Source organism: Euprymna scolopes, chromosome 14, assembly GCF_053919585.1.
Source record: "Euprymna scolopes isolate OS-2025 chromosome 14, ASM5391958v1, whole genome shotgun sequence".
NCBI lineage: Eukaryota > Metazoa > Mollusca > Cephalopoda > Sepiida > Sepiolidae > Euprymna > Euprymna scolopes.
The window spans coordinates 123780882-123805462 of record NC_136495.1 but is presented as its reverse complement, the minus strand read 5'-3'; the positions used below and the strand labels follow the sequence as shown (position 1 = coordinate 123805462).

At 34.1% G+C, this 24581-nt stretch overlaps 1 protein-coding gene across 1 annotated transcript in view; it reads right to left on the bottom strand.

Annotated features, from left to right (window-relative positions):
• The window catches only part of LOC145292801 (MAM and LDL-receptor class A domain-containing protein 2-like), a 228899-nt gene that overhangs the window by 112088 nt on the left and 92230 nt on the right, over window positions 1-24581 (bottom strand). Inside the window, exons 31-37 of the mRNA XM_080138841.1 lie at window positions 23811-24079; window positions 20245-20470; window positions 18457-18573; window positions 11531-11785; window positions 5696-5836; window positions 1927-2183; window positions 303-390 (exon numbers count right to left, since the gene is read on the bottom strand). Of these exons, the coding sequence (XP_079994967.1) occupies window positions 303-390; window positions 1927-2183; window positions 5696-5836; window positions 11531-11785; window positions 18457-18573; window positions 20245-20470; window positions 23811-24079 (1353 nt within the window). The remainder of the gene's footprint in view (window positions 1-302; window positions 391-1926; window positions 2184-5695; window positions 5837-11530; window positions 11786-18456; window positions 18574-20244; window positions 20471-23810; window positions 24080-24581) is intronic.

The following is a 24581-nucleotide window of genomic DNA, read 5'->3' as shown; positions in this document are numbered from 1 at the left end:
ATGAAAATAAAAATAAGTGAGTATGATACATTCGGCGATCATCATTCAATCCCGGACAAAGTTGGGTCTCCGTGCTAGTAATGGAATGATTTACATTACTTTTGCAGAGAAGGTACTGTGCTGTTTTATAGTATTTTAAAGTGAAATTTAAATTTTTCAGTATTTTCTGTTTATTAAATTGTTAGGTAAAAGTACAGAATATTGGTAAAATACCCTCCTAACCCCATGTTAACAATGTATTTCTAAAAAAATAACTTAGTTATTTCAGCACGGTACCTTCTCTGCATAAGGTCCTAATTTACCTCTTGGTGGGCAATTGCCAAGCAGAAGGGCGACGTCATCCAAGGAAATGTCTCCATAACCAAGTCCTCTTACTGCTTCGAAGTAAATCTGCAAAGTTAAATTATAAGTTAAAGAAAAACAAATTGAATCAAACGAGTTCATTGAATAAAGCCTTTACTTAGATCAATAGACAGTAATATAGAGTGAGGATGGTAAAACATGGGCATTACTAGTTGTGATTATAACGATTAGTTTTTTTTAGTATCATATGGGTTAGACCTCCATACCTCTATGTTTTATCAAGTCTGAGAAATTATCTTTGCATAGCCTCCGTTCAGTTGGGCCTCCTTGCACTTTGAGCGGATTGGGGACTCTATTTATCTCCACCTGTGCTGGTTTAGTGCAGTCCTGCAGTGTCTTCTGATCAGGTTTGCGGCTACCCAATGCTTCCTATTGCTTTATTTGTAGTAGAACCTTGGCGGCACAACCTTTGGTTTTAAATGATGCCCTCGATAGCATTTAACTAATAGATTTGGATGGTCAACGGAGCTAAAAGTTCTGCTTCATCTGTCAAATATTCAAAGAGAAGCTCGGCTAGTTACAATAACTATAAACAAGATTCATTTAATATTATGTGTACATAAAACTAAACGGAACTTTCTATGCGCAAAATTTGTATCTAAAAGCTACCCATCTATGGAACACAATGCTACTGAACTGTTTTCAGCTGACTATACCATAGCCGTTTTCACATCCAGTCGTAACATATTGTTGGCGAGCCTTCTGAGCAGTTTCCACCAACGTCTGCAATTTTCCTCTTCGTACATCAGACTACCTTATGGATAGTTGTCCTCAAGTGACTTTTGCATCTTAATTTATCTATCTTATCGGGAACCTTACTCGGACCAATGTGACTCTCTTTTCAGATTTCCACCATCAGTTGCCCTAGGTCTTCAGAACCTGAAGCAGATGATGATGGAAATCTTCAGGATCTTTATAATCATGAACTTTTAGTACAAAATATGTTTATTGAGCACTTTCATCAGTTCTGTCCATGTCAATAATCGTCTCGAATTCTCTTATAGTATTGTCCATTATCGAACCAACAATGTCACTGACTTATCTTTTATGGGTTTTGGCCTTAGTAAATCCTGGCTAACATGTATAAAAGATGTGTGACAAATAAAGGGTTATTTTTATCACCATATCAAATAGTCGGTTCGTATTTGGATCATTCGAACTACTATTTTTATCTTCAGTGTTCTTTTGATAACGTCTCGAATGATGTAATCTCTTATCTTATTGAGGTGTATTTTGCCAACATGAGAATCTTCTGCCGGACGCAGGGGAAAAATAGACTCACTGGACAATATTTAAACTTCAACTCCCACTATCCAAATAGTGTAAGGAAAGGATTATTTCATTTTCTAAAACACCGAGGAAATGTTATAACAATAATTCATATCAAGAAGAGACAGTTTAAGAGTAACCCTCCACCGAAACAATTATCCAGAAGCCATAACTTCAGCTCCAAGCAGTTTGGATAAAACACCTAAGGACAAAATCCGGAATATCCCTACAGATAGTATAGCATAAATAAATCGCTTGTCGTAAAAAGGACCGTATATATCAAATGCCACTTACCTTATTGGTCTTTTCGGGCTTGCTGATCTCAATTTCGGCGTATCTCCAGGCCATGCCTTGGTCACCAAATTTGGTCCAAACAGGGTATGTATTTTCTCCCGAGTTTTTGACGTATACATTCAATGTACCAGGATTTTCTCCTTCCATATGGTACCAAAAGTTTAGGCAGACGGGTAGATCTTGGTAAATTATGTCACTAATAATACGTGCAGTCCGATTTGCAATTAAAGTAGACGACTTCACCATAATATAGCCACCTAGATAAAACAAAAATATGCAAATTTATATCGGAATTGTTTCTGTACCCAGGATAGAATCCTTCGATTCATAGATCATGGACAGATGAACCACCAGAGATGTCTAAGGACTAACTGAGGACAGTGCTGTGCTTTGATATGTCTAATTAATCAAGTACATAATCATTAGATGTTATAATAGTGTGTGGAATGACAACCCAAACGCAGTTCTACGAATAATGATGGGATTAAAATACCTGTAGTAATATACGTAAGTTTTTGCTAGTGATTATGTGTCAACAGTGTACGATTGATTTGTTAGATTAAGTAACATGTTTGGCGATAAGATGAAAAAGCAGTTATGTTCTTAAAATCACGTTACATCTCACACTTAAGCATATATATATATATATATATATATATATATATATATATATATATATATATAAGCTTAATGATATATATATGTGCTTAATGATATATATATATATATATATATATATATATATATATATATATATATATATATATATATATATAAGAATAAGTACTTAATTAAATATGTTGAAAACACCTTGAAAAAGAGTTAAAAACATATTTAATTTTTAAAAGGAAGCACAGAATAAGTGGATAGTCCTTAATCCACGGAGTTTCGAAGAAATACTTTCCTTTTCATCAGAGGGTGGGGATTAGCAAAATGCGGGATAAGATTTTGCTTGCAAACGTATTTAATGAAACTACAAGTAAGTCATAGATCTTACTTGGTAAAAAATGGTGAAGCAGGGGGAAGAGGGGGCGAAAAAGGTGATTCCACGTGAATGGATGGTCTGGTGAAGAGTAAAATATCCAATGACGGTAAAATCCAAAACATTTGATTAAATTTCCATATAAAATGTATATATATATGTATATATATATATATATGTGTGTGTGTGTGTGTGTGTGTCTGTTTGTGTGTGTGTGTGTGTTTATTGTTTAGATAATATGAGAACTGTTCTCATCTGGCGTATTATTGTCACAATGTTTCGGTCTATGTAACCTCCGGCATCTTTCAAATGTTTACTCGGGCATATTTCTGTCATATTCAGACATTTACACGGGGCTCTTCATTTAATCCGCGAAGATAACATGATTTCGTCCTGTAAAACAGTCGAAGAAAGTCAGAGGTTACATCGGTCGCAACATTGTGAGAATACCACGCAATGCGAGAAAAGAATCTGATATAATCCACGTAATGAAATTATCACTCAATATTCATTTAAAAGCTACTGGAATAATATATATATATATATATATATATATATATATATATATATATATATATATATATATATATACACTTTAAAGTTCAATTCACAATTTTTGAAAACCCATGTTCTTTTATTTATTTCTTTTATTTACTTTTTTTTAATTATGTTTTCACCCCAAACAAGGCATATAGGGGTACTATGTAGGTAGTTTAGCAGTAAGATGTTTGTTCACATTACGCTTGAACTTCTGCATGTCAGTACAGTTGTGGTAGCAGGAAACCGGAAGAGAATTCCAAAGTCCTGCCGTTCTAAGGAAGAAGCTATTAGAGTAAAAGGCTTTCTTACATTTAGGGATCTCAACTGTGTAGGGATGGCACTTTGCTGCTTGTCTGGTTTGTCGGGGGTATTTTCCTCCAAGGGGTACAAATGTTTGTAGTTCGTTAATCCACCATTAAAATACTTGTAAAAAAGGCAGAGGGATGCAACATTTCGTCGGAGGGACATGGGCTGAAGTTTAGATGACAATTCAGGACCTATCAGGTTGGCGACTCTCCTTTAGACCCTGTCTAGGAGTGAGAGACTAGTAGCAGATGCACCTACCCAAATGTGACATAGTACACCATACATGGGAGAATGGTGGCTTTGTAGAGGTACAGTATACTTTCAGGCGTAAGTAACTTTCAACCACGAGAGAGAGAGAACCCACCTTCTTTGCAGCAGCCTCAGCGAAGACCTCAATGTATTTATTCCAACTCATGTTTCCTGTGAACGTTAAGCCGGGGAGCTTGAACGAAGTGCTCTCAGGTAAAATATCTCTAGCCATAGCTATTGGTGGTTGGTAAGGTTTCATGTAATTATTAAAAGAAACTAGCTTTGTCTTGGCAGCATTGAACGTTACAATCTATTTATAACCCCATTCCACTACAGACTGAAGAACTTCCTCTAGGTTTTCGCCCATTACCTTAGATATGTGTTCATTAGTCTTCCCCACGAGCCTACTATAGAGCGTAGTGTCATCGGCAAATATACCCATCTCAGAGACAATTTTATCAGGTAAGTCATTTAGGTATATCAGAAATAATAATGGTCCAAGGGTCGATCCCTGAGGTACACCCGCATTTATATAAAATATTTTGGACGTACGCCCATCGAGGACAACCTAGATTCTTCTCTCACGTAGGAAGGATTTAATTATGCTAAGCATTCGTCCAGTAACACCATATGGTTTTTCGTCATAGGAATATATGTTACAGATCTGTTTTGTTAACAATCTTCAACAAAGAGTAAAAATATGTTATCACTTCGTTTTTGAATGCAGCAAACTCGTCAGACAATTCTACTGAGAAAAACAATCATATTCAAATAAACATTTTACATGTCACAAACATTCAAACAAACACACACACAAACACACACACACACACACATATATATATATATATTATTTTTAAAATGTAATTATCCACTGACACATGTTTCGTCATCCGCGACTCACCAGAGTGGTTGCATCCAGCGAGATTCGAAATATATATATATATATATGCATATATATATATGCATATATATATATATGCATATATATATACATACACACACATATATATATATATATATATATATATATATATATATATATATATATATATTAGGCCGAATCCAATCACTTGAATTAATTTTATGCTTCAATTCTTTTTATATCTTAAAATATTTATTCATGGTGTTTTATTTAGCTGTTTTATGGAGAATCTTATTTTGCCTTTGTCGTCGCAGAACATGATTGAGTTTTTCAAGAGGGAAGAAAAAACAATAACATCAATATTTGGCATTTTAGGTTAGGAAGTTCTATCTTTAGGCAGCCTGATAGTACTATTTATATATATATATATATATATATATATATAGAGAGAGAGAGAGAGAGAGAGAGAGAGAGAGAGAGAGAAAGAAAGAGAGAGAAAAGTGTGATATAAGGAGACCATTTTTTTAAAAATAAGAATCATTTCACTTGTTTCTTTCTTGTGTAAAACTTTACTTGTGAATTTATACTTAAAGTTAGACAGAATTCGCGGATTTTTTTCTTCGGTTTTATCGCAATATGCTCTTTCGCTTTTTTTACCGTAAGAATTACCTTGCATGTGACAGCAATAAGAAATCAATTATTATTGGTAAAATTACCTCCCGGGTTTGCTTCCTAGGTAATAAATAAAATCAACTACTTGTATGCTAATTAGAAACAGTAGAGGCATTTCTTTCTGATTCAATTAAAAGTGTTCGATTCGTACTTACCTTTGTCATTATCATTTGTGTGGTCCATTCGAGGACCTCCTTTACGCGACTCGCCTGTCGTCCTTACCCAGTCCGTATTTTCAGTTGTGTCTTGTTTCCAGCCGCATAAACTGCGCTCAAAATCACACATCAACATCGAAGCTAAAAATAAATTTTAATAAAGTTTTCTGTAAGGGTCGCTCTAAAAGTAATGGATTTTGTTAGAACTCAAAACGCTGAAGAGCTACATAGACGAGAGCAGTACCATGAAAACGAGTGACCTTTTGTGGCTCAGAATTTATTTATCTGCATAGTAACCATCATACTCAAGGCATCTTTGCCAACGATAAACGATGGCTGTGCATGGATGTCTGGAGCGTTCTTCATCATACGAGAGTGTTCCGAAAATAAACTCTTCCTTATTTAACTAATATGTTTAAGAGCTACGAAGACGGGAGTGACCTTTTGTACTAAAGAATTTAGTACTACATATTCACTAGAATTAGAAACGCATTTTTACCAGGAATTCAATGACTCATTTCTGCTTCTGACGCACGTCTATGACAGGGGTTCCTTTCTTAGAATCTTACGCCGTCACTATCTGCAATAGAGTGATGAAACTTTCGGGTAATGATTGCATAATTTCACTCATCATAACACTTTAATTTTTCAACTGATCCATTCGGGTGGATAAAAATAAAAGACATTATTTTTGGAACGCCTCTCGTATAATCTCAATCTCCAAATACATTCTATGTAACGCTGCCGACGTTTAAAACGGGACCCACACATTGTATGCGGAGTACATTGCAAGGAACATAGGACAAGTGATAACTCGGCTCACTTTTTCTGTTGTAACAACGATATTTATTTCCGGGTATTTTCTCCGAATAAAACTTAAACTTGCTCTTTCTCTCTGATCTCTGTCCTTTCGAACGTCCCCGTCTATCTGTGCACACGTTCTTTTGTCTTCTTCTTTTCCCCTACCGTGACGTTACTTCGCACACGGTTTGGCACTTTGCATACACGCACCCGAGCTTTGTTGTACGCGTATGCATTTGCATCTTTCTCAGTGGGTTTCAATCACTTTTTTTCTTGGAGTGAATAAATTAACCAGAGCATAGGATGACACACTAAACATCATTCCGCGCACCAAACTTGTCGGTAATTACGCAAAAATGATTTTCTTTCTTGGCATTCAAGCCAAGATCAAAGTGTCCTCTCCCCAACTAGGAAGCCTCCAAGATCCCCACCTTTCCTAATTGCAATTTTTTCACCCCTCCCTCTAAATTTCAATCATCTTAGAGACAGTCCCGCAGGAGCTCAGGTTCCTTTACAAATGGAAGTTGAACGGCCAGTCTATGAACTAGACGGTGTTGGGAGGGTCCTACTAACCAATGTTGTATTTTTTTTCTTCCCCCGTTCTCGACACAAATGAATCATTGTATTAACTTTATTATTATCTATTTTTAATTTTTATACGTTAATTAAAAATGTTTTAAACAATTGGGTGCTAAGTAGGACGTCCCCCAGTATGAAAGGGTGAATGCGGTATTATGGTGGAAGAAGAAGCTAGCTAAGAGAAACTTTTATTTAAGTTCTGGAGTGACAAGGATGATCAACGACCCCCTTCCCCCCCTTTTGAGTTGGCCTTGTGCCTAAGTTTTTTGTTCATGTTGAATTTTTTAGCCTGAATAAAAGATTTCATATGTCAAAGTGTAGTATCTGTTCTGATGTTACACTTCATTCTTTGGTCTCGGTTAATGGAGGAGAAATCCTTCATGACTGATAGATTGTTTTTATTTTTGTTCCCTTTCCACATTAAAAACTGACCTTGTGTCTAAATCTGCCCTCGTGGGGAAACAAGTAAACGAAAAAAAAAAGGAAAAAAAACGATCTTATGCCACGTAGTTTTGTTGCCTGCGGCTGATATGTACATGGCGACTATCTGAACTATTGAAACCATTTTTCTCTGTATCCCCATCTATGGTCGTAATTCCATATCTAATTCTTTTTTAATTTGGTAATCACAGCTTATTAAGGTCCAGATACCACTTGAGGACAAAAGTTTAATAAGTAAACACCATGATGATAGGTTTTGGTAGAAATTGAGTAGAAATTGATTTTTGACGGGTACGGCTAAACTAGGACTTCTTTACGTTGAACTTAAACGACCATGTTATAATCAGCCGAGAAGCAGCCACACGGTACTGTGTTATAAGTAAAAAGTAAAATAATTGACCATTGTCAAGAACAAGCTGAATGTTTTCCTTTTATTAACTTCTATACTTTTCAGAATTGCTCCACTTGTTCTTGATCTTTACATAATAATTCCGGCATCAAGTAACATTTTTTGAGCCTTTAGTTTGATTCTACCAAGGATTGAACCCAGCCTCCAAACTTATTAGAGGACATTCTAATTATTATCCTGAATAAACCGGTCAATAATAATTTGTTCCAATTATAAAATAAAAGTAATTTAAATAATCTTTTAAAAGACTTATCTTTTCATAAGGCATAATAATTTACTCAAAAACCAAACAAAGGACATAAAAAGCTTAGGAAATATGAAAGTAAAAGCTACCCGAATAGCGCTGGGTAGAAACAATTGGTATTTAATGATGTTTTCCTTGGTTATCTACGTATATGAGTATGCAGACGAGGCCATAAATTGGTATTAACTGGTAAATACTGCCGTTTTTCGCATTTTCCTGAGTGAATTTGTTTATGAAAACGTTTAAATCCGATATTCGCAACAATAACAAGAGACTACCTTTTAAAATTGAAAATAATCAGCAGAAAAATTTACCTTTATAATGATGCAAGATCAACTTTGAATAAAATATTTATTTTTTTTATTTTATAAACACATTTTATGAAAAAGTTACGAGGTGTCTTAAATAAGTTTCCAGACTATTTCTCTTTGGTCACTTTTATTGATAGTACGTATATGAAACTCTAATCCCCTTCGAAGTAATCGCATCCGGCTGCAATGCACTGGTGCTATTCCAACAACTTCTGGAAGGCCCCATGGACGACCTCTTGTGTGAGATTGTCAATGACCCTCGTCACAATCTCTTTCATCTACTCAATTATCTCATAACGAAAACCTCTAATGTTTTCCTTGAGCTTAGGGAATAACTAAAAATCACAGGGAGCAAAATCTAGACTATAGGTGAGAAATTGTCTTGATGTCCACCTTGGTCAATTAGTCTGTGACAAGGATGGAACGCAATTGGGATAAACTTTGTGCAAATCTTCCGCATCTTCAGTTTCTCGCGAGTAATTGTGTACAGTTCCCACACTGACATCAAACTGTGAACTTATTGTCTCTATAAACACACGACGGTTGTTAGCCATGAAATTCTTTATTTGGACAATCAACTCTGCTGTTTTGATTTTCTTACTCTTACCGTATCTCTAATTTTCCCTTACAGATTCCTTGCCTTCATTAAATCTCTCGTGTAACTCAAAAACTGATGTTCGATTCATGCAAGATGGTCTAAAAACAGGCTAAAGCATTCCATACGATTCTGTGTCATTTTGCCAAGGTTAAAACAGACTTTATTGCATATAGTTTTTTTCTAACATGGTCTCACGTCCAGACTCTATTTTTTAAATTCACCTGCTGTGAAAAGCAGGATTTCGTAGGGTGTATTCCAACTCCTGCTGTACCTTTTCATTTGAACAAGAAATGATCAAAATCGGTCAGTCATCTCATAAGATGTATAGCAATAACACGTTCTCAAGAGTCGATGACAATTTTATATGCCCGTGGAAAAAAAGTGTGGACACTTATTGAAGACATCTTGTCTTCGGTATATAAATCTATTTTAGAAAGAGAGCACGTCCGTACTCAACCACAAATTTTATTTGTTCAAGCGCGCATATTGCATATTATTTACTTAAGAGGAACTCTCACACCAGCCATCATCAGCAACAGATCACAATAATCTGTGGTGTTCCCTATGGTCAGAGTGACAACAAGTCTCCACAGTACTGAAAATCTGAAGTAACGTTGTCATCCAGACTTTATGGAACACAACCGATTATAATTAGTGAGTAATCTCTGATGATGACCTGTGTCAGAACTCCTTGTGGTAGAAAAAAAAGTTATTTTTTAAAAAAGCACATAATATTATGACATCAGTACCGGTTAATATCGGAAAATAATTGCGATGGTGTCAATGTGGATGTAAAGAGCACTATTCTTATATCAACCTAGAAAGCTGCGGCGATTACTGAGATCTTGGGAAGGTTTAATGGCAACTAAATCCAAAAGAAGTCCAATGATCGTCGCAAGCAATAAATCCTTGATAAATAGCCGCCGACAATACACAAAGTAATTTGCAGTGATTATCAAAATGGTCGAATATTCTGAAAGTCTGGGGAGATTTGTCACGCGAATTCCAGGGAATACAACCGATTATTATCAGTGAGAAAACACTTGATAACAGAACACATAATTTATAATAATAATAATAATAATAATAATAATAATAATAATAATAATAATAATAATGAAAACAAGCCTAGCATGCGGCGTCCTCTGAAAAATCTATCTTCACCATGACTAATGTTTGAGCAAAATTTTTAAAAAACATCCAAGGCGTGGTTATTGAGAAAAGTGCGAACAAATGAACAGACAAACGATTTGGGGGTAATTTTACCCCGATAATGGTCCCTGGAGGAGGGGGGTGCAACCAAAGTTATCCCGGAAAATCCGTTCTGGCAAAAATTTACTCTCACCATGGCGAATGTTTGTGCAAAATTTCAACAACAAAAAAAATCTAAGGCGTGGTTATTGAGGAAAGGGCGAACAAACGAACCAACGAACAGGAGTTAATTACTAGGTTCAATCTCTTCTTTGTTGTTATTGTTGTTGTTGTTGTGATTGTTGTTGTTGTTGTTGTTGTTGTAATAATTATAATAACAGCAACAATAAAATAATAACAAGAAGAAGAAGAAGAAGATATGCAAGGGCACTATGAACAGTCCTAAAACAAACTGGAAAAACACAAGAAGAAATTGGAATTAATTGGGAAACAAAGCATATACAATAGAAATGTAATAAGAAAAACAACAGGAATCTTTAGGGAAACCCTCGAACTCAAAAACTAACCAACATAATCTACAAACAAAAACCAAATACATAGAAACATAGAAACTGCAACCGAAGTAAAGCATGAACATGGAAGTACATGGAGCTAAAACAACTGAAGCCGCATGAAATCTCATAAACTGTGCCCTCCCAACCCAAAGAAAAAGGCAGAATATTTGTGAAGTGTCAAGAAGATAGAAGAAATGGGGAGGAAGAGCACTAACAAGACTTCTATTGGATGAGTGCGAAGCGTGCTGCGACTTTCGGGGGACTTAATGCCACTCGAATTCCATGGGAAACCAGCGATCGATGCTAACGAAAAATCAATGGTAAGCGGCTATTGTGATAACGGAAATCGTTTCCAATAGTTATTGAAAAAGTTCAAAGTACTGGAAATATAGAGAGACGTGTTGTTATTCAAACTACAAGGTAAATCACCGGTTTTTATTGCGATAGTAATATTTGATAATGCCCTGTTTTAGAACAATACAAATGCTAAAAAAAGCAAATAGACCATTTTGATAAAAACACAAGTAAACAAGAAAAAAAACCAAACAAAACACACAAATGAAAAGAAGAAGGAAAAGAGAAAATTGGTTAAACTTATTAACTTTGTTATTTTCACCGATATTGATAGCTTTACATAACTTTCCATAATTTAAAAATAGGTGTGTTCCATCATAGAATTATCAATAAACCAAAATAATACATTTATGAAAGTTTTATTTTCATTGATTAAAAGTATGTCTTCTTACCTGGTGTAGGTGGCTGGGTGATCAGCGATACGGAAGGCGTTGTCTGTGTCTCGCAGGAACCGTCCAGGAAATCAATGTCGTCTATAGCAACGATACTATTGTACCCTAACCCTTTTATGCCTTCAAACACAAACACAAACGGATGTTCAGAACGTAATGTAACGCTAGCACTTTGCCAGTTCAAACCATTTTTTCCAGATTTTGACAGAAGTGTTTTTTTACCTTCCAGAGACCACATCTGAACGTTCAGTGTTCCTGTTTCAAAGAAGAAAAAGAGGTTGAAATTATGGTTGAATATGATTCACGAACAACATTTAAATAACATGTTTATATAGAATATTTTACCAGTCTATGGTCCCCCTCGCCTAACTTTCACAAGAAACACTCGTCTAGCTGTAAACACTATCAATAATTCCCCCCACTCGTTATCTGTGCCTAAACCTAAACGTAGATTCCATGAACAAAGCTTCTTTCTTAGAACTGCACGCCTGTGGAATTGTCTTCCGTTTTCCTGCTTTCCGGCTGACTACATTATGGTTGTGTTCAAGTCTAACGTAAATAAGTTCTTGATGAGCCGTTCCATATAAGTTAACAAATTTACAAAATTTTCATTACTAATGATTACTGTATTGTCCAATTTCTACTGTACATTTTAATCCTTATCCTTGAGTAGCCTCTTGCCCTTAATAATGTGGTGATGCCTATGTAAAAAAAAATATAAAAATAATTACATCTGCTGCTTATGATTAGTAATGTTAAAATAGATATGAAATGAGAGCTGTTTCAATTGTGAAATATTTGTGTGTTTTTTTAAATAAATATTATGGTTTTCTGCAGAATTGTCTGATCTGTTGATTACTACTTTTCTTCAAGCTCGTTTGGCTAACTAGTATAGTGATCCCCCTCTATTCGCTGCTTTGATGCTATTATAATAAAGCTTCTTATTCCAACAAATTATTTCCAAGAACTGCAAGGTTGTGGAACGTGTTTTTCTGCTCACTGTTTTCTTTCGTCATACACCTTTGCAAAATTAATGTTCAAAGATATCTCCTGTATTAGCGATAATCATCTTTCGTTCCTGGGCATTGCATGCATAAACTGGCCAGTTTCTTTGTTTTTAACGATTTCCAAAAAAAACAAAAACAAGCAAAGCAGGCATTGTCCCTCATGAGTGCACAATAAACAAGGCATAAAAAAAAGACCAGGTTCAGAATTCCCCTCCCCAATTTTGCTCTAAAAGTTCCCAGGGCACGTCAAATCTTGGTGAAAATGAACAAACAGTACAGTTTTCGGCCTTAACATATGTAAATTTGAGTTCTACAAAAACCAAAATGACTAAGTCCATTATTGCCCCCCCACCATATAGTCCCAAAAGTCCCCAAGGCCTTTGCATATTTAAATTTGAGTTCAGCACCATGCAAAACTGCTAAATAAACATACACATACAATTTTGGACAAATATGGTAAAATAATTCCAAAAATGGAGTGTTTTTATTAGCCCTAAAAGAGCCCCTGGGGCACACCTAAGAGTTATTATGAAGTATAGATAAACAAAATTATATAAAAGTCAGTTATTCTTTGAACTTTTGGTGTTGTTTGAGATTAAAAGTATTGAACGTTTTACTATATATATATATATATATATGTATATATATATATATAGAGAGAGAGAGAGAGAAAGAGAGGCTTTTATCTATGTCTTTCTGCATTTCATATTTTATACATTCTATTTTATGAGGCATTTTTCTGTATTTTTTTCTTTCTTTTTCGTCGATACATACGTTTTTTGTCTAAGAATATCAATATTAGTCGAAATATTGAAAATATGTTTCTGTATTTCTTTGGACTGCGGATGTACACTCGTTTATTATATCCATTAAGCATTAAAATGTAAGATTGTAAATATGTTTTCTTAAAATAAAATTTTAAATTTGTAGGGGAGTTTTTACTCATCGCTAAAAAATATTTTGGTTTACGATCGATCGGATCTCAAATATTTGACGATAAATATGTGTAGCTTGTAGCGACTTTAGTTGTACGAAAGTCAGAACTCTTTTCCGTGTTTCTGCTCCGTGAAACAGCGTACGTTCAAAATCTGCAGCCTGACTGTAACATTTGTAGGCAACATGAACGTAAATTAAATTTGTAAAATTCACTATCCCTGTCTGTCTGTATGTATGTATGTATGTCTCCATATATTAAAACTCTGTCACTTCCTAAACTAAAAGGCGTAAACTGGCGCTTGTGACCTCACGAGATGGGATTTTTTAGGGATCGTTCGATTTTGGTCTATAGCCGGTAAAAATACTTTTCAGGGGTTAAAATTGGGTCCAAATGGAAAAATATCTTTATACATTTTGTGCATTCATCTTCATATATTTTTAATCAGTCCATATGTTTTGGAACAGTGGTAACGGCACTAGATTTGAATGCCACAGTTTTGCTTTAGTCTGTTCGCGGTATAATTCAGTAATTCGTCATTTGATGCAAAAATTGACTATATATATATATATATATATATATATATATATATATATATATATATATATATATATATATATATATATAAATTGATAGACAAAGCAAATTCCTATATTTATTTGTCAATGAAATAAGGAAAATTTATAATTGGTCAGGCTATATGCCCTTTATACAAAGGTTCATATATATATATATATATATATATATATATATATATATATATATATGATCCATTTGAAAAATAAACGACCTATTAAATTTCTTAAAACCTCTTTTCAATTTGGCTATAATTATTGTCTGCCGAAATTTATGCCCTCGGAAAATCTGAAATTGTTTTAGTTTTTCCGTCATTCAATTAATGCAAAAGTACCGCACCGATTCCGTTTTCGCTTGCGTCTGCTGCAACAATTACTTCTTTGTACGGAACGTAATGAATTATTATTTCACCTAACATCAAATTTTTTTTTCGCTTTTTTCGAATGAATCTTGACATCCACCATTGACTAGCACCATTCTTTATTTTTGTGTAATAATTTATTCAATGGTATCCTCAAGTCGTATCATTTCTTAAAGTAGAGACAGTAATAGTTTACTAATCCAATAAATGATTATATAACACTATTTTACGCGTCGAGCAACACCAGATTATCTTGTTTTAGGGCTTCATGTTAAGTATGATCGGCGTTTTTAACATTTCGCCTATAAAGTCTCATGTGCGCAGTAAAATATGATTTTTTTCATAAAATATCGTGGAGAATATTTAATTTCCCAACGAGATAAAATAGATAGGTTGGCATCAGAAGTCTAGTTGAATGGCCAGAATAATCTTAGAAATAAGCCATTCGTCTTGTGTCACTTAGGAGACCATCTTGCTGGTGATGGCTAAAATAACTTGAATGACGAAAGAGAGAGAGAAATAGAGAGAGAGAAAGTGTGTGATGTGAACATGAGTTGAGATGGGAGAATAAAGAAAAAAGAGGAAAAAGAGACTCAGAAGAGAAGAAAGAGAGGGGAAGGGAGAAAGCAATATAGAGAGAAGGAGTAATCTACAAACGACAGATTAAGAAATGCTGATCTCAGAGAGATGCGGGGTAGAGTTAGGGTTTCCAAAGGACCTTTTGTTTAGAAGATGGAAGAGAGACTTTGAAAGGAACAAATCAGTATTTTCGAGCTGGAGTCTCCAAAAAATGAGATAGATCCATGAAAGACTCAAGTTGAAAAGCCCTTTCTTTCTCCTCTGACCTGGAAACTATGTAAAAGAATTTAAGCTGAAGACTTCTGTATCTCGAAACAGTTTACATGTATTGAATCCAGAAGAACTCAAGTTGTTTAATCATTGTTTTTACGATGGCATGTTTTTTTTTGTTTTTTTTTTTTTTACACAGTGATCACCCCCTATCAAGGCCCGGAAGCCACTCAGGGATAAGGGTTATTGCAAGTACACTACGTTAGTGTGGAGATTTGATGGAGTGTTTACTTAAGGGGGCGGTTCATTAGGAATTTGTTAACATTAGACTTGAACACATCCAAGTTGTAGTCCGGAGGGAAGCAGGCAGACGGAACAGAGTTCCACAGGCGTGCAGTTCTAAGAATGTGAAAATATTTTATTCAATAAATATTTTCGTTTATAAGAAAGTGATCTCCGGAATTATCATTGATTAGTTTGATTGTGAAGAATAAACTTATTAATTTCAAGATCTAACCTTAACACTGACGTCTAACTGCAGATGCGAGAGAACTATGTCCGCTGATGAGTGCACCTGTGATAGAAAAAAACTAAACTGCGGTAACTAACAACAAATGACCAGCAGGTAAATGCATTGCCACCCAGACTTAATGTAATTAATTAAGGTAATCCCAGGGATCAGTGAGTATCTGGCTATCGTTTAAAGGACCCATCATTAGACAAAGATAAAAATGTGGCCACTGGGACTTAGGGTTAGTGTACGTCGTTTCTTGACTGTGCTTGTGCGTAACTGCTCTACTAAACCTGGTCACACTAATTGGTTCCATGACACAAGATTGCGCGACACCCCAAAACGTTGTTACCCGTGTAGCTTCATTTTGTTTTATTTACAGGCATATTTGTTATTGCTTCACATCTGTTAGAGTTGTGTATTCTTCCTTTCTTTATTATACCCTATTTTATTCACACGAAAGTTACATTTATCTGTCGAAACATTAAATTAATCTTGTATATTTCTGACCATTTCCTAAATGTAATTCTTAAGTTCACCTCTCAGTACAGGCCAATAAGTCTCCTGTCCGTCATGAGTAAGTTGCTAGAATCTGTGTTAAATACAGAAGTAATCAACCATCTCAACAAAAATAACCTTAGTGACACTCAATATGGTTTCCGTTCTGCTAGATCTACAGCAGATGTCCTTACAGTTATATCGCATAGGATTAGCAAATCTCTCGACGGTGGCAATCTTTCTAGGGCAATTGCTCTTGACATATCTAAAGCCTTTGATAGGGTATGGCATAAAGGTTTACTTCATAAGATCGCTAGCTATGGTATAGCTGGAAAAGTCTTTTCAATTATTAAATCATTTCTTTCTGATAGGTTCATAAGAGTAGTAGTTGAGGGGCAAAAATCAGAAGCTCACAGTATTAATGCCGGTGTCCCTCAGGGATCCATCCTGGGCCCAACTCTTTTCCTGATCTACATTAATGATCTTCCAAATCATATCCTTACATCATTTGTAGACATTTATGCTGACGACACTACCATTTATGGAATCACATCTAAGACAGTAAACGAGCAAGTTCTCTCCAATTCTCTCTCCTCTGATCTTGAGCACGTAGCACAATGGGGAAAGGAGTGGCTGGTTACTTTTAATGCATCTAAAACCAAGCTTCTCTCTTTACATCATCAACATTCTAATCCACATTTGTCATCAATTGAAATGAATGGCTCTCGTCTTCAGGAGGCCTCAAGTTTTGACAAACTTCTGGGCTTGACCATTATTCCTGATCTTAAATGGAACACGTACACCAAATCTGTTGCCAAGGCCGCTGGAAAAATGGTGGGATCTTTCTATCGATCCGGTAGATATCTCACTGCTGATGCTATTCTCTAACTATATAAGAGCCAGGTACGTCCAAGGATGGAATACTGTTGCCACATCTTGGCAGGAGCTGCTAGAAAGGACTTGTCCTGCCTTGATAGAGTTTAAAATAGACTTCGTAGCCTCGTAGGAGATGTCTTTTTCTCCTCCTTGCAACCTCTATCTCACAGAAGAGATGTTGCGAGTTTGTCTCTGATGTATCGTTATTTTCATGAAAGTGTTCAACTGAGCTTCAATCTATGGTCCCCCCTCGCCAAACTTTCACAAGAAACACTCGTCTAGCTGTAAACACTATCATTAATTTCCCCCACTCTTTATCTGTGCCTTAACCTAAACGTAGATTCCATGAACAAAGCTTCTTTCTTAGAACTGCACGCCTGTGGAATTGTCTTCCGTTTTCCTGCTTTCCGGCTGACTACAATATGGTTGTGTTCAAGTCTAAAGTAAATAAGTTCTTGATGAGCCGTTCCATATAAGTTATCAAATTTACCAAATTTTCATTACTAATGATTACTATATTGTCCAATTTCTACTGTACACTCTTTAACCCTTATCCTTGAGTGGCCTCTGGGCCTTGATAATGTGGTGATGCCTTTGTAAAAAAAGAAAAAAAACTTTTACTTTTGATGAGAATATCATTCAAATGTTCCATGGCGAACGGGGTCCACTATTCGTCGGAACAAACTTATAGCGCTATCTTCAAACGAAATGTATTTTTAATCTGTATAAATCCTTTATACGTATTGATCGTTAAATATTTCGTGCATTGTTCGCCACCATTCACTTACAAACTTCGAAAGGAGCAATAGGTACTGTTGCTACTTTGTCTACTATTTTTTGTCACCTCTTTTCCTACTTTCTCTTTAACGTGTAAAACCTTCAATGAGCTGAACATAAGACATGATTACGAACATTTTTGTATAAATTACAGGAAAGGAGTTTTGTAAATTACATTTGTTTTGAATAAAGATGAGTGCCCGCCATGTTTTGTGAAAAAATGACAGAGAAATGTTTCATTTTACGAAAAGCTTAAGAAACCATTATATAAAATTATTTATTAAGTAATATTTGGGTTTTTAAGCAGAATCAACAACGGCTAATGCCGACAGAATAAAACTGAATCTTGAGTTATTAATAATGTAATGTCTTTCAAATTGCTACTTGTAAAATAGATATTTTACTGGATTAAGCAACAGATGAACTTTGATTCGATGACTTTTATGATTTATCAAACAGAAGTTATTGAATTTACATGTATATGACAAAATATTATTAGTGTTACGTATAATAGTAGCAGTTGTTAGAGTAATTATGTTATCACATACATCGTAAAAACTTGAAAATATTTAGCTTCATACAAAGTAGCGTACTCACCACGTCCAGAAACAATGTACCAAAATTTGAGGCACTTTCCTTCTGTTTTCTCAAATGTCCAGCTCGCTAACCAAGCCGTTGCATTACCCTTTCTCCCGTCAATGGACAGATAATGACCTGAAATGAATGCCAAAGCAAAATGTTTATCTCTAAAGAGTGAGCATAGAATAAGCAATTATGTCTAGTTAGTCTAAACAATGACTTAATTTGTCTAACACTGTTTTATAATATATTTCGATGTAAAACCTCCTTATCAAATATATGTTATTTTAAATCTCCAGCGCATTCTATCTCTTCTCCAAACTTCACGCAAACTACATCAGCTTAAAATTAAATAGACATATGAAAAGAAACTGAATCGATTATTGTTGGTCATATAAATCAAAATCTTACTAACATTTTGTTTCATAGTAATGTTACCCAAATCTATTAAACATAAAATAGAAAAATTTAAATAATTAATACCGAATTCACTTAGTCAAATGAAGCATTTTTTAAATCCTTTTTTGCTCATTTGCGACCGCAATCAATTCTTAGGATGAGAAGGATAATAAACAATATGGCAGCAATATCTGTGTTTTTTTTTAAATTCTAATATGTGGATAGTCATGTAGACAGTAGATGTTATATTTGATAAACACTTCATGTGGCATGAAGCAAAAATGAGTCGGTTTCCTATAAGCACCCAAATGATCATCCATCCTAAGCTCTTGTTCCATTCCCAGCATTTTTTGCATCACTGTGCTTTTTTTCTAAGTACTTCTACGAAATACGACCCGATAAACTTATTATACATGTACCATCCCAACTTTACACAATTGTCCATTTAGGATTGTCCCTATAACTGTAGAACCTACTTAAAGTATTTATTTACTTGCTCCCCAAGAAGTTAGACACAAGCCCATGTGTAATGTTAATTAAAGTATTTTTTGTTGAATGAACTAAACTCGAACGTAACACGCCCAAGTTATCAGTCCCTTTTTTTAAATACTTACCCGCAATTAACGTAGCCCTTTACGTATGCTTTGTTAAGAGTAAACAAAAGTAAATAAATTTAACTCAGACATTGTTAATACGCGTTAGAGTTAGGTTCACATTTCCCCAATAACAGATGTAAAGCTTTAAAATTAATGGTAGAGACTGTCTCTTTTTTTATGACCCACGAAGTATTACTGCTATCAGTTTTGATATTATTAGCTGTACAAAAGGAAACCCGTTTAAATTATTTGGTGCTTTCGTTATAAATATATGAACATTGTCTTTAATAATAATAATAATAATAATAATAATAATAATAATAATAATAATAATAATAATAATAACGATAATATTGATGATAATAATAATAATAATGATAATAATGATGATAATAATAATAATAATGATAAGGATGCTAATAATAATAATAATAATAATAATAATAATAATAATAATACTAATAATAATAATGATAATGATAATAATAATAATTATTATAATAATAAAAATAAAAATAATAATAATAATAATAATAATAATAATAATAATAATAATAATAATAATAATATTCTATTCAAAATAATAAATTCCTGGCCAGCTCAATACGTACAGGACAAAAACATAATGTCATTGTCAGCTAAATATTATGTAAATAAATAAATGGCAAACATGTATGTTCTTTCTTTTTTTTTCCATTTTATCAACCAATAAATATTAAATGAATCAAACAAGGAGTTGTATTAAATAAACTCGACATAAACAGTCGTTGGTCACATTACACAAGATTTTAACAATTGCTTATTGTTTTACCTTTTGAAGTTTTCAAAGTGTGGTCTGCTTTTAGATGGAAGCGCCATCGATTGTGAATACGAACCCAATCAAAACCGTCTCCTTTTAAATTTTTTAACCCGCATAAATCTTGTTCGAAATCGCAGACACCATTGTTGGAACAGGGACCTGGTAGATGCTCAACATCGTCGATTGCGATGATGCCGTCAGTTTTCGGGCCAGATTTCTGTTTAGCTTCGAATGCAAACTTTTAAAGAGAAGAGAACAAAAAAAAGAACTTAAGAAAAGCGCAAAGAATAGATCAGGTATGACTCATAGAATCACAAACAAATTTAATTATTATTGTTCCTGTAAAACTTTTCTACCCCATTGATGTAGTATTTCTCTCTCTCTCTCTCTCTCTCTCTCTATATATATATATATATATATATATATATATATATATATATATATATATATATATATATATATATATATATATAACTGTCCTGGGTATCATATAGTGTAACCGTGGCTACCGAGAGTAAAGAAGGCCGATGCACATGACAACTTGACGTCATTTTCAGATTCACTTGTAGGTATATAGTCTAGGTTATCAGCAGCAGTTTCGTCTAGTTTTCAGTTTGCTGTCTAACATGGTGTTTTCTTGCGTTGTTACAAATTGCCGGGGAAATTATCAAAAAGGTCCCAAAGTGCATATATTTTCTTATCTTAAATTTTCTCAATTTGGATACGCGCCATTGGAAGGGAAAATTTTATTCCAACCAAATATAGTAAAGTAAGTAATGGTATTTGTTAATAATTAAACGTGTATTTAATTAGAACTGTATTCAAGTACTTTCATAACGTTTGATAACATTGTTAATATAAATTAAAGAAACAATACTATTTATTGCTAATACAGCAAATATTATGTTGATTTTTTAACTGTTTATTTTCTTATAAGGCTAAAAAAGTCTATCAGGAAGGTTGAAAATTTAATTTAATTTTGTTTTAGGTTTTAAAATTATAAACAAATAATTTTTACATGAGAATAATTGTGAAAATGTCTTTTTAATAATAAATAAAACCTTTCATTGAGTATTTCCAAATATTTTAAAGTTCTATATGTTTTCCTAAAGTCGGTTTGAAAATTCTTCACACCGCGGCTATTAATTAAATTACCGGTGACTGAGCGTTATATATTAAAATTGATTGTTTCTTTTTAGAAATATAAACAAATAATTTTTACATGAGAATATTTGTCAAAAATATGTATATTTTAATTTATTTACTTACCTCTTCACGAGGGCACAGTTAGACACAAGGTCGGTTTTTAATGTGGGAAAATCTAGCTCTCTAAAAAAAGGGCACTATGGATAGGAACAAAAATAAAATAAAAATTGTCTCGGTCATGAACGATTCCCCTCCACTGACCGAGGACAGAACAAATGAAGTGTAGCATCAGAACAGATACTACACTGTCATTATTATTGTAAATGTGTGTTTACTATATTTTCTTATATTTTAACAATAGTTTACATTATGGTATGAATGTTTTCTTTAATTATATTTTTAGGTATGTGAACATCATTTCCGGCCTGAGGGTGTAATAAAGGAAAAGTCAAGATTCGATGATAAAACGTTGTGAAATAAACATGCAAGACGAAAACATTAGTCTGAATAATTTCTAAAGTTCCCAGAAATAACATCAAACCCATGTGAGTTTTCTCTAAATTAAATAAAATATTTCTGCACTAGTAACTTTTATTGTTTGTATTTAAATTCTTTGTTTGATTTCAGTTTTTTGTATTTTATCGTTTGTTTTCATTGTTAAAATTATTTATCGTTTGTTTTAACTTTAAAAATTATTCATCGTTGGTGCTTAATGTTTTTTTAATTCTTTGTTTGCTAACTTCATAATTCAGTTTTATCAGTCTTAAATTGTGTATTGCTTTAAAATTACTTAATTTTACATATATTATATTTATATTTTATATTGAATAAAGTTCAGTTTCAGTATTAATCGAATTGTGTTCCTTTTTCTTTTTAAAAATGTTTTATTGCTCTTTTTCAAATGACCCTCATATAGTACTGACAGACTGACAAATCTTACCTACATTGCCTACAGACATTTTTTAGTTAACAGGCCTTCTTCTTACTCTCGGTGGCCGTGGTGTAACACAATCCGTGGCGGGTTCTCGTCGTAAACATGTACAATAAAACCTGAACTAACCCTAAGAACCGGTGGTTACAGTTGCAACTCTGTCTAGTGCTGAACCCTTCAAGAGTGACGAGACCCTCAGTGGTCACTGGAAAATATCGCTCAGATGCTCGAAACACAAAAAACGTGTTCAAGTCATAGGTTTCTCACTGACTGGTGTGAAAGCCACAGGCAGTTGGCAGAGTGTGTCTTAAGTCAGGGGTTCCTCGCTGACCGGTGTGATAACCCCTGGCAGTTAGCAAAGTGTGTCTTTGAGGCTATTTTTACCATTAATTATATGGAGAATCAGGTAGGCTAAATCACGCCTCCAATTCTCAGAGTTTTCTTTCACAATTCTCAGAAAACCAATTTCAAGCAAGTTTTGAAATTCTCAAGCTTTTGAAAAAAATCCTTTCCTTCTTCTTTCTTAATCTGTATCTCTGATTGCCATCCGCAACAGAAAGGTCCATTGCCATCACCCTCCATTGGGTATCTACCTTTCACTATCACTCACGTAGGAGAGTCTCTTCTCTGTTTGCTTCACTTACATAACCAAGGATTTTTTTTCAAGTGCCATTTCGCATGAGTAAAACAATAAGTAATTCAGTTATCTTTATAGGGTGATGAAATTTCCCGGACAATAATTAATAAACGCTTTACTTTGTAAGCACCATCTCGTTTTTTTTTCTTACCCAAAAAACTCATTATATCTGACCTATATTTCGGGTGTCCACATAATGAATTTGAAGCATTCAGAATTGGATTAACCGCTTTTCTTTACAGAGGTAGCCTATTCAGATTAACTTGTCACACCGGTAAAAGACGCCATTTTTTTTACACATTTTAGATATTTTTATATTGGACCGTCACGTTTTCAGCTAGTGTTCTTTTCATGAGCGTTTATGCCAACAGCTTTCTTCTTTATCAATATCCACAAATAATGTGTGAGTGTATTAAATTTATATCATAACAACTTTTTCTAACAATGCTCTTTCTTTCCATCATCATCAGCATCATTTTATTGCCATCATCATCATCATCATCATCATCATCATCATCATCATCATCATCATTATTACCGCAATCATCATCATTATCATCACTATCATAAACAACATCGTTACATCCAACGACACTGTCTCTAAGAAAAGTATAAAATTCCTAATAAGATTATAGATGTTTAATATTGAAATAAAACATTAACTGTAACTCTAATATGCATATATCATACTAAAAAAAACATTCCTAATAGAATATCTAAACCGATTTACAATAAATAATTATTCAATAGTAAAAAAACACTATTATAACGAAGCATTAGCTAAGTCGGGATATAGCAGTGAAATAAGTTACGTAATGCATAAATACTTACAAAATTCAGAAAGAAAACAAAACAGATACTTACTTTATACGGTTGTCTTAAATCAATGCCGGTTTGGCCAACATCAACATGGGCCGACCACCAAAGGTCGCCCTGTGTGCCTGTTCGCTGCCAAACCCTTCTCTCGGTATTCGGCAATTTGATTTGCAGATATAGGTCACCTGGGTTACTGCCGAACATGTAGTACCAAAATTTGAGACATGATGCCGTCGTCGGAGGGTACGATGGCGATAACACACGCGAAACCGTATTTGATCTCCTCGCTGCTGTCGCATTAGTGTACAAAAATCCACCTAGGAAAACGAAATGGGATAATAAGCACAATTCAAATGGAAAATACAGAATATTTAAACAGAACGGTCATTTTGATTAATAACAATACACTACACCCGTAAATCTTGGATTGTGTATATTAGTCGAGGATACCTCCTCGGCAATAAAAGTTGCATTGGCTTTGTTGCTGTCGGGCAGAGGTATGATTCCCTTCAGTCCTAGGAGTTATAAGTTCAATGGTCTTGCCTTCCTTAAGGGGTTAGCTTTTGCTGATCAGTTGTTGCGCTTCTACCGAAGAATGTGTACGAAGAAGCAAAGGCATATTTTGTAAGTCAGAGTAGGCTTCTCTTAGTAGGCTGGCTTTGATAATCACAGTTAAATAAACACATACGTTTTGAAATACAATACTCTACTAAATTGTGAAAAATTAAATTGTGAGATATAAAAAACAATATCAAACAAGATACATTTTCTGTAAAAGTTCGAAATGAAATCCTTCACTCAGCATAAAAAGCCATGACT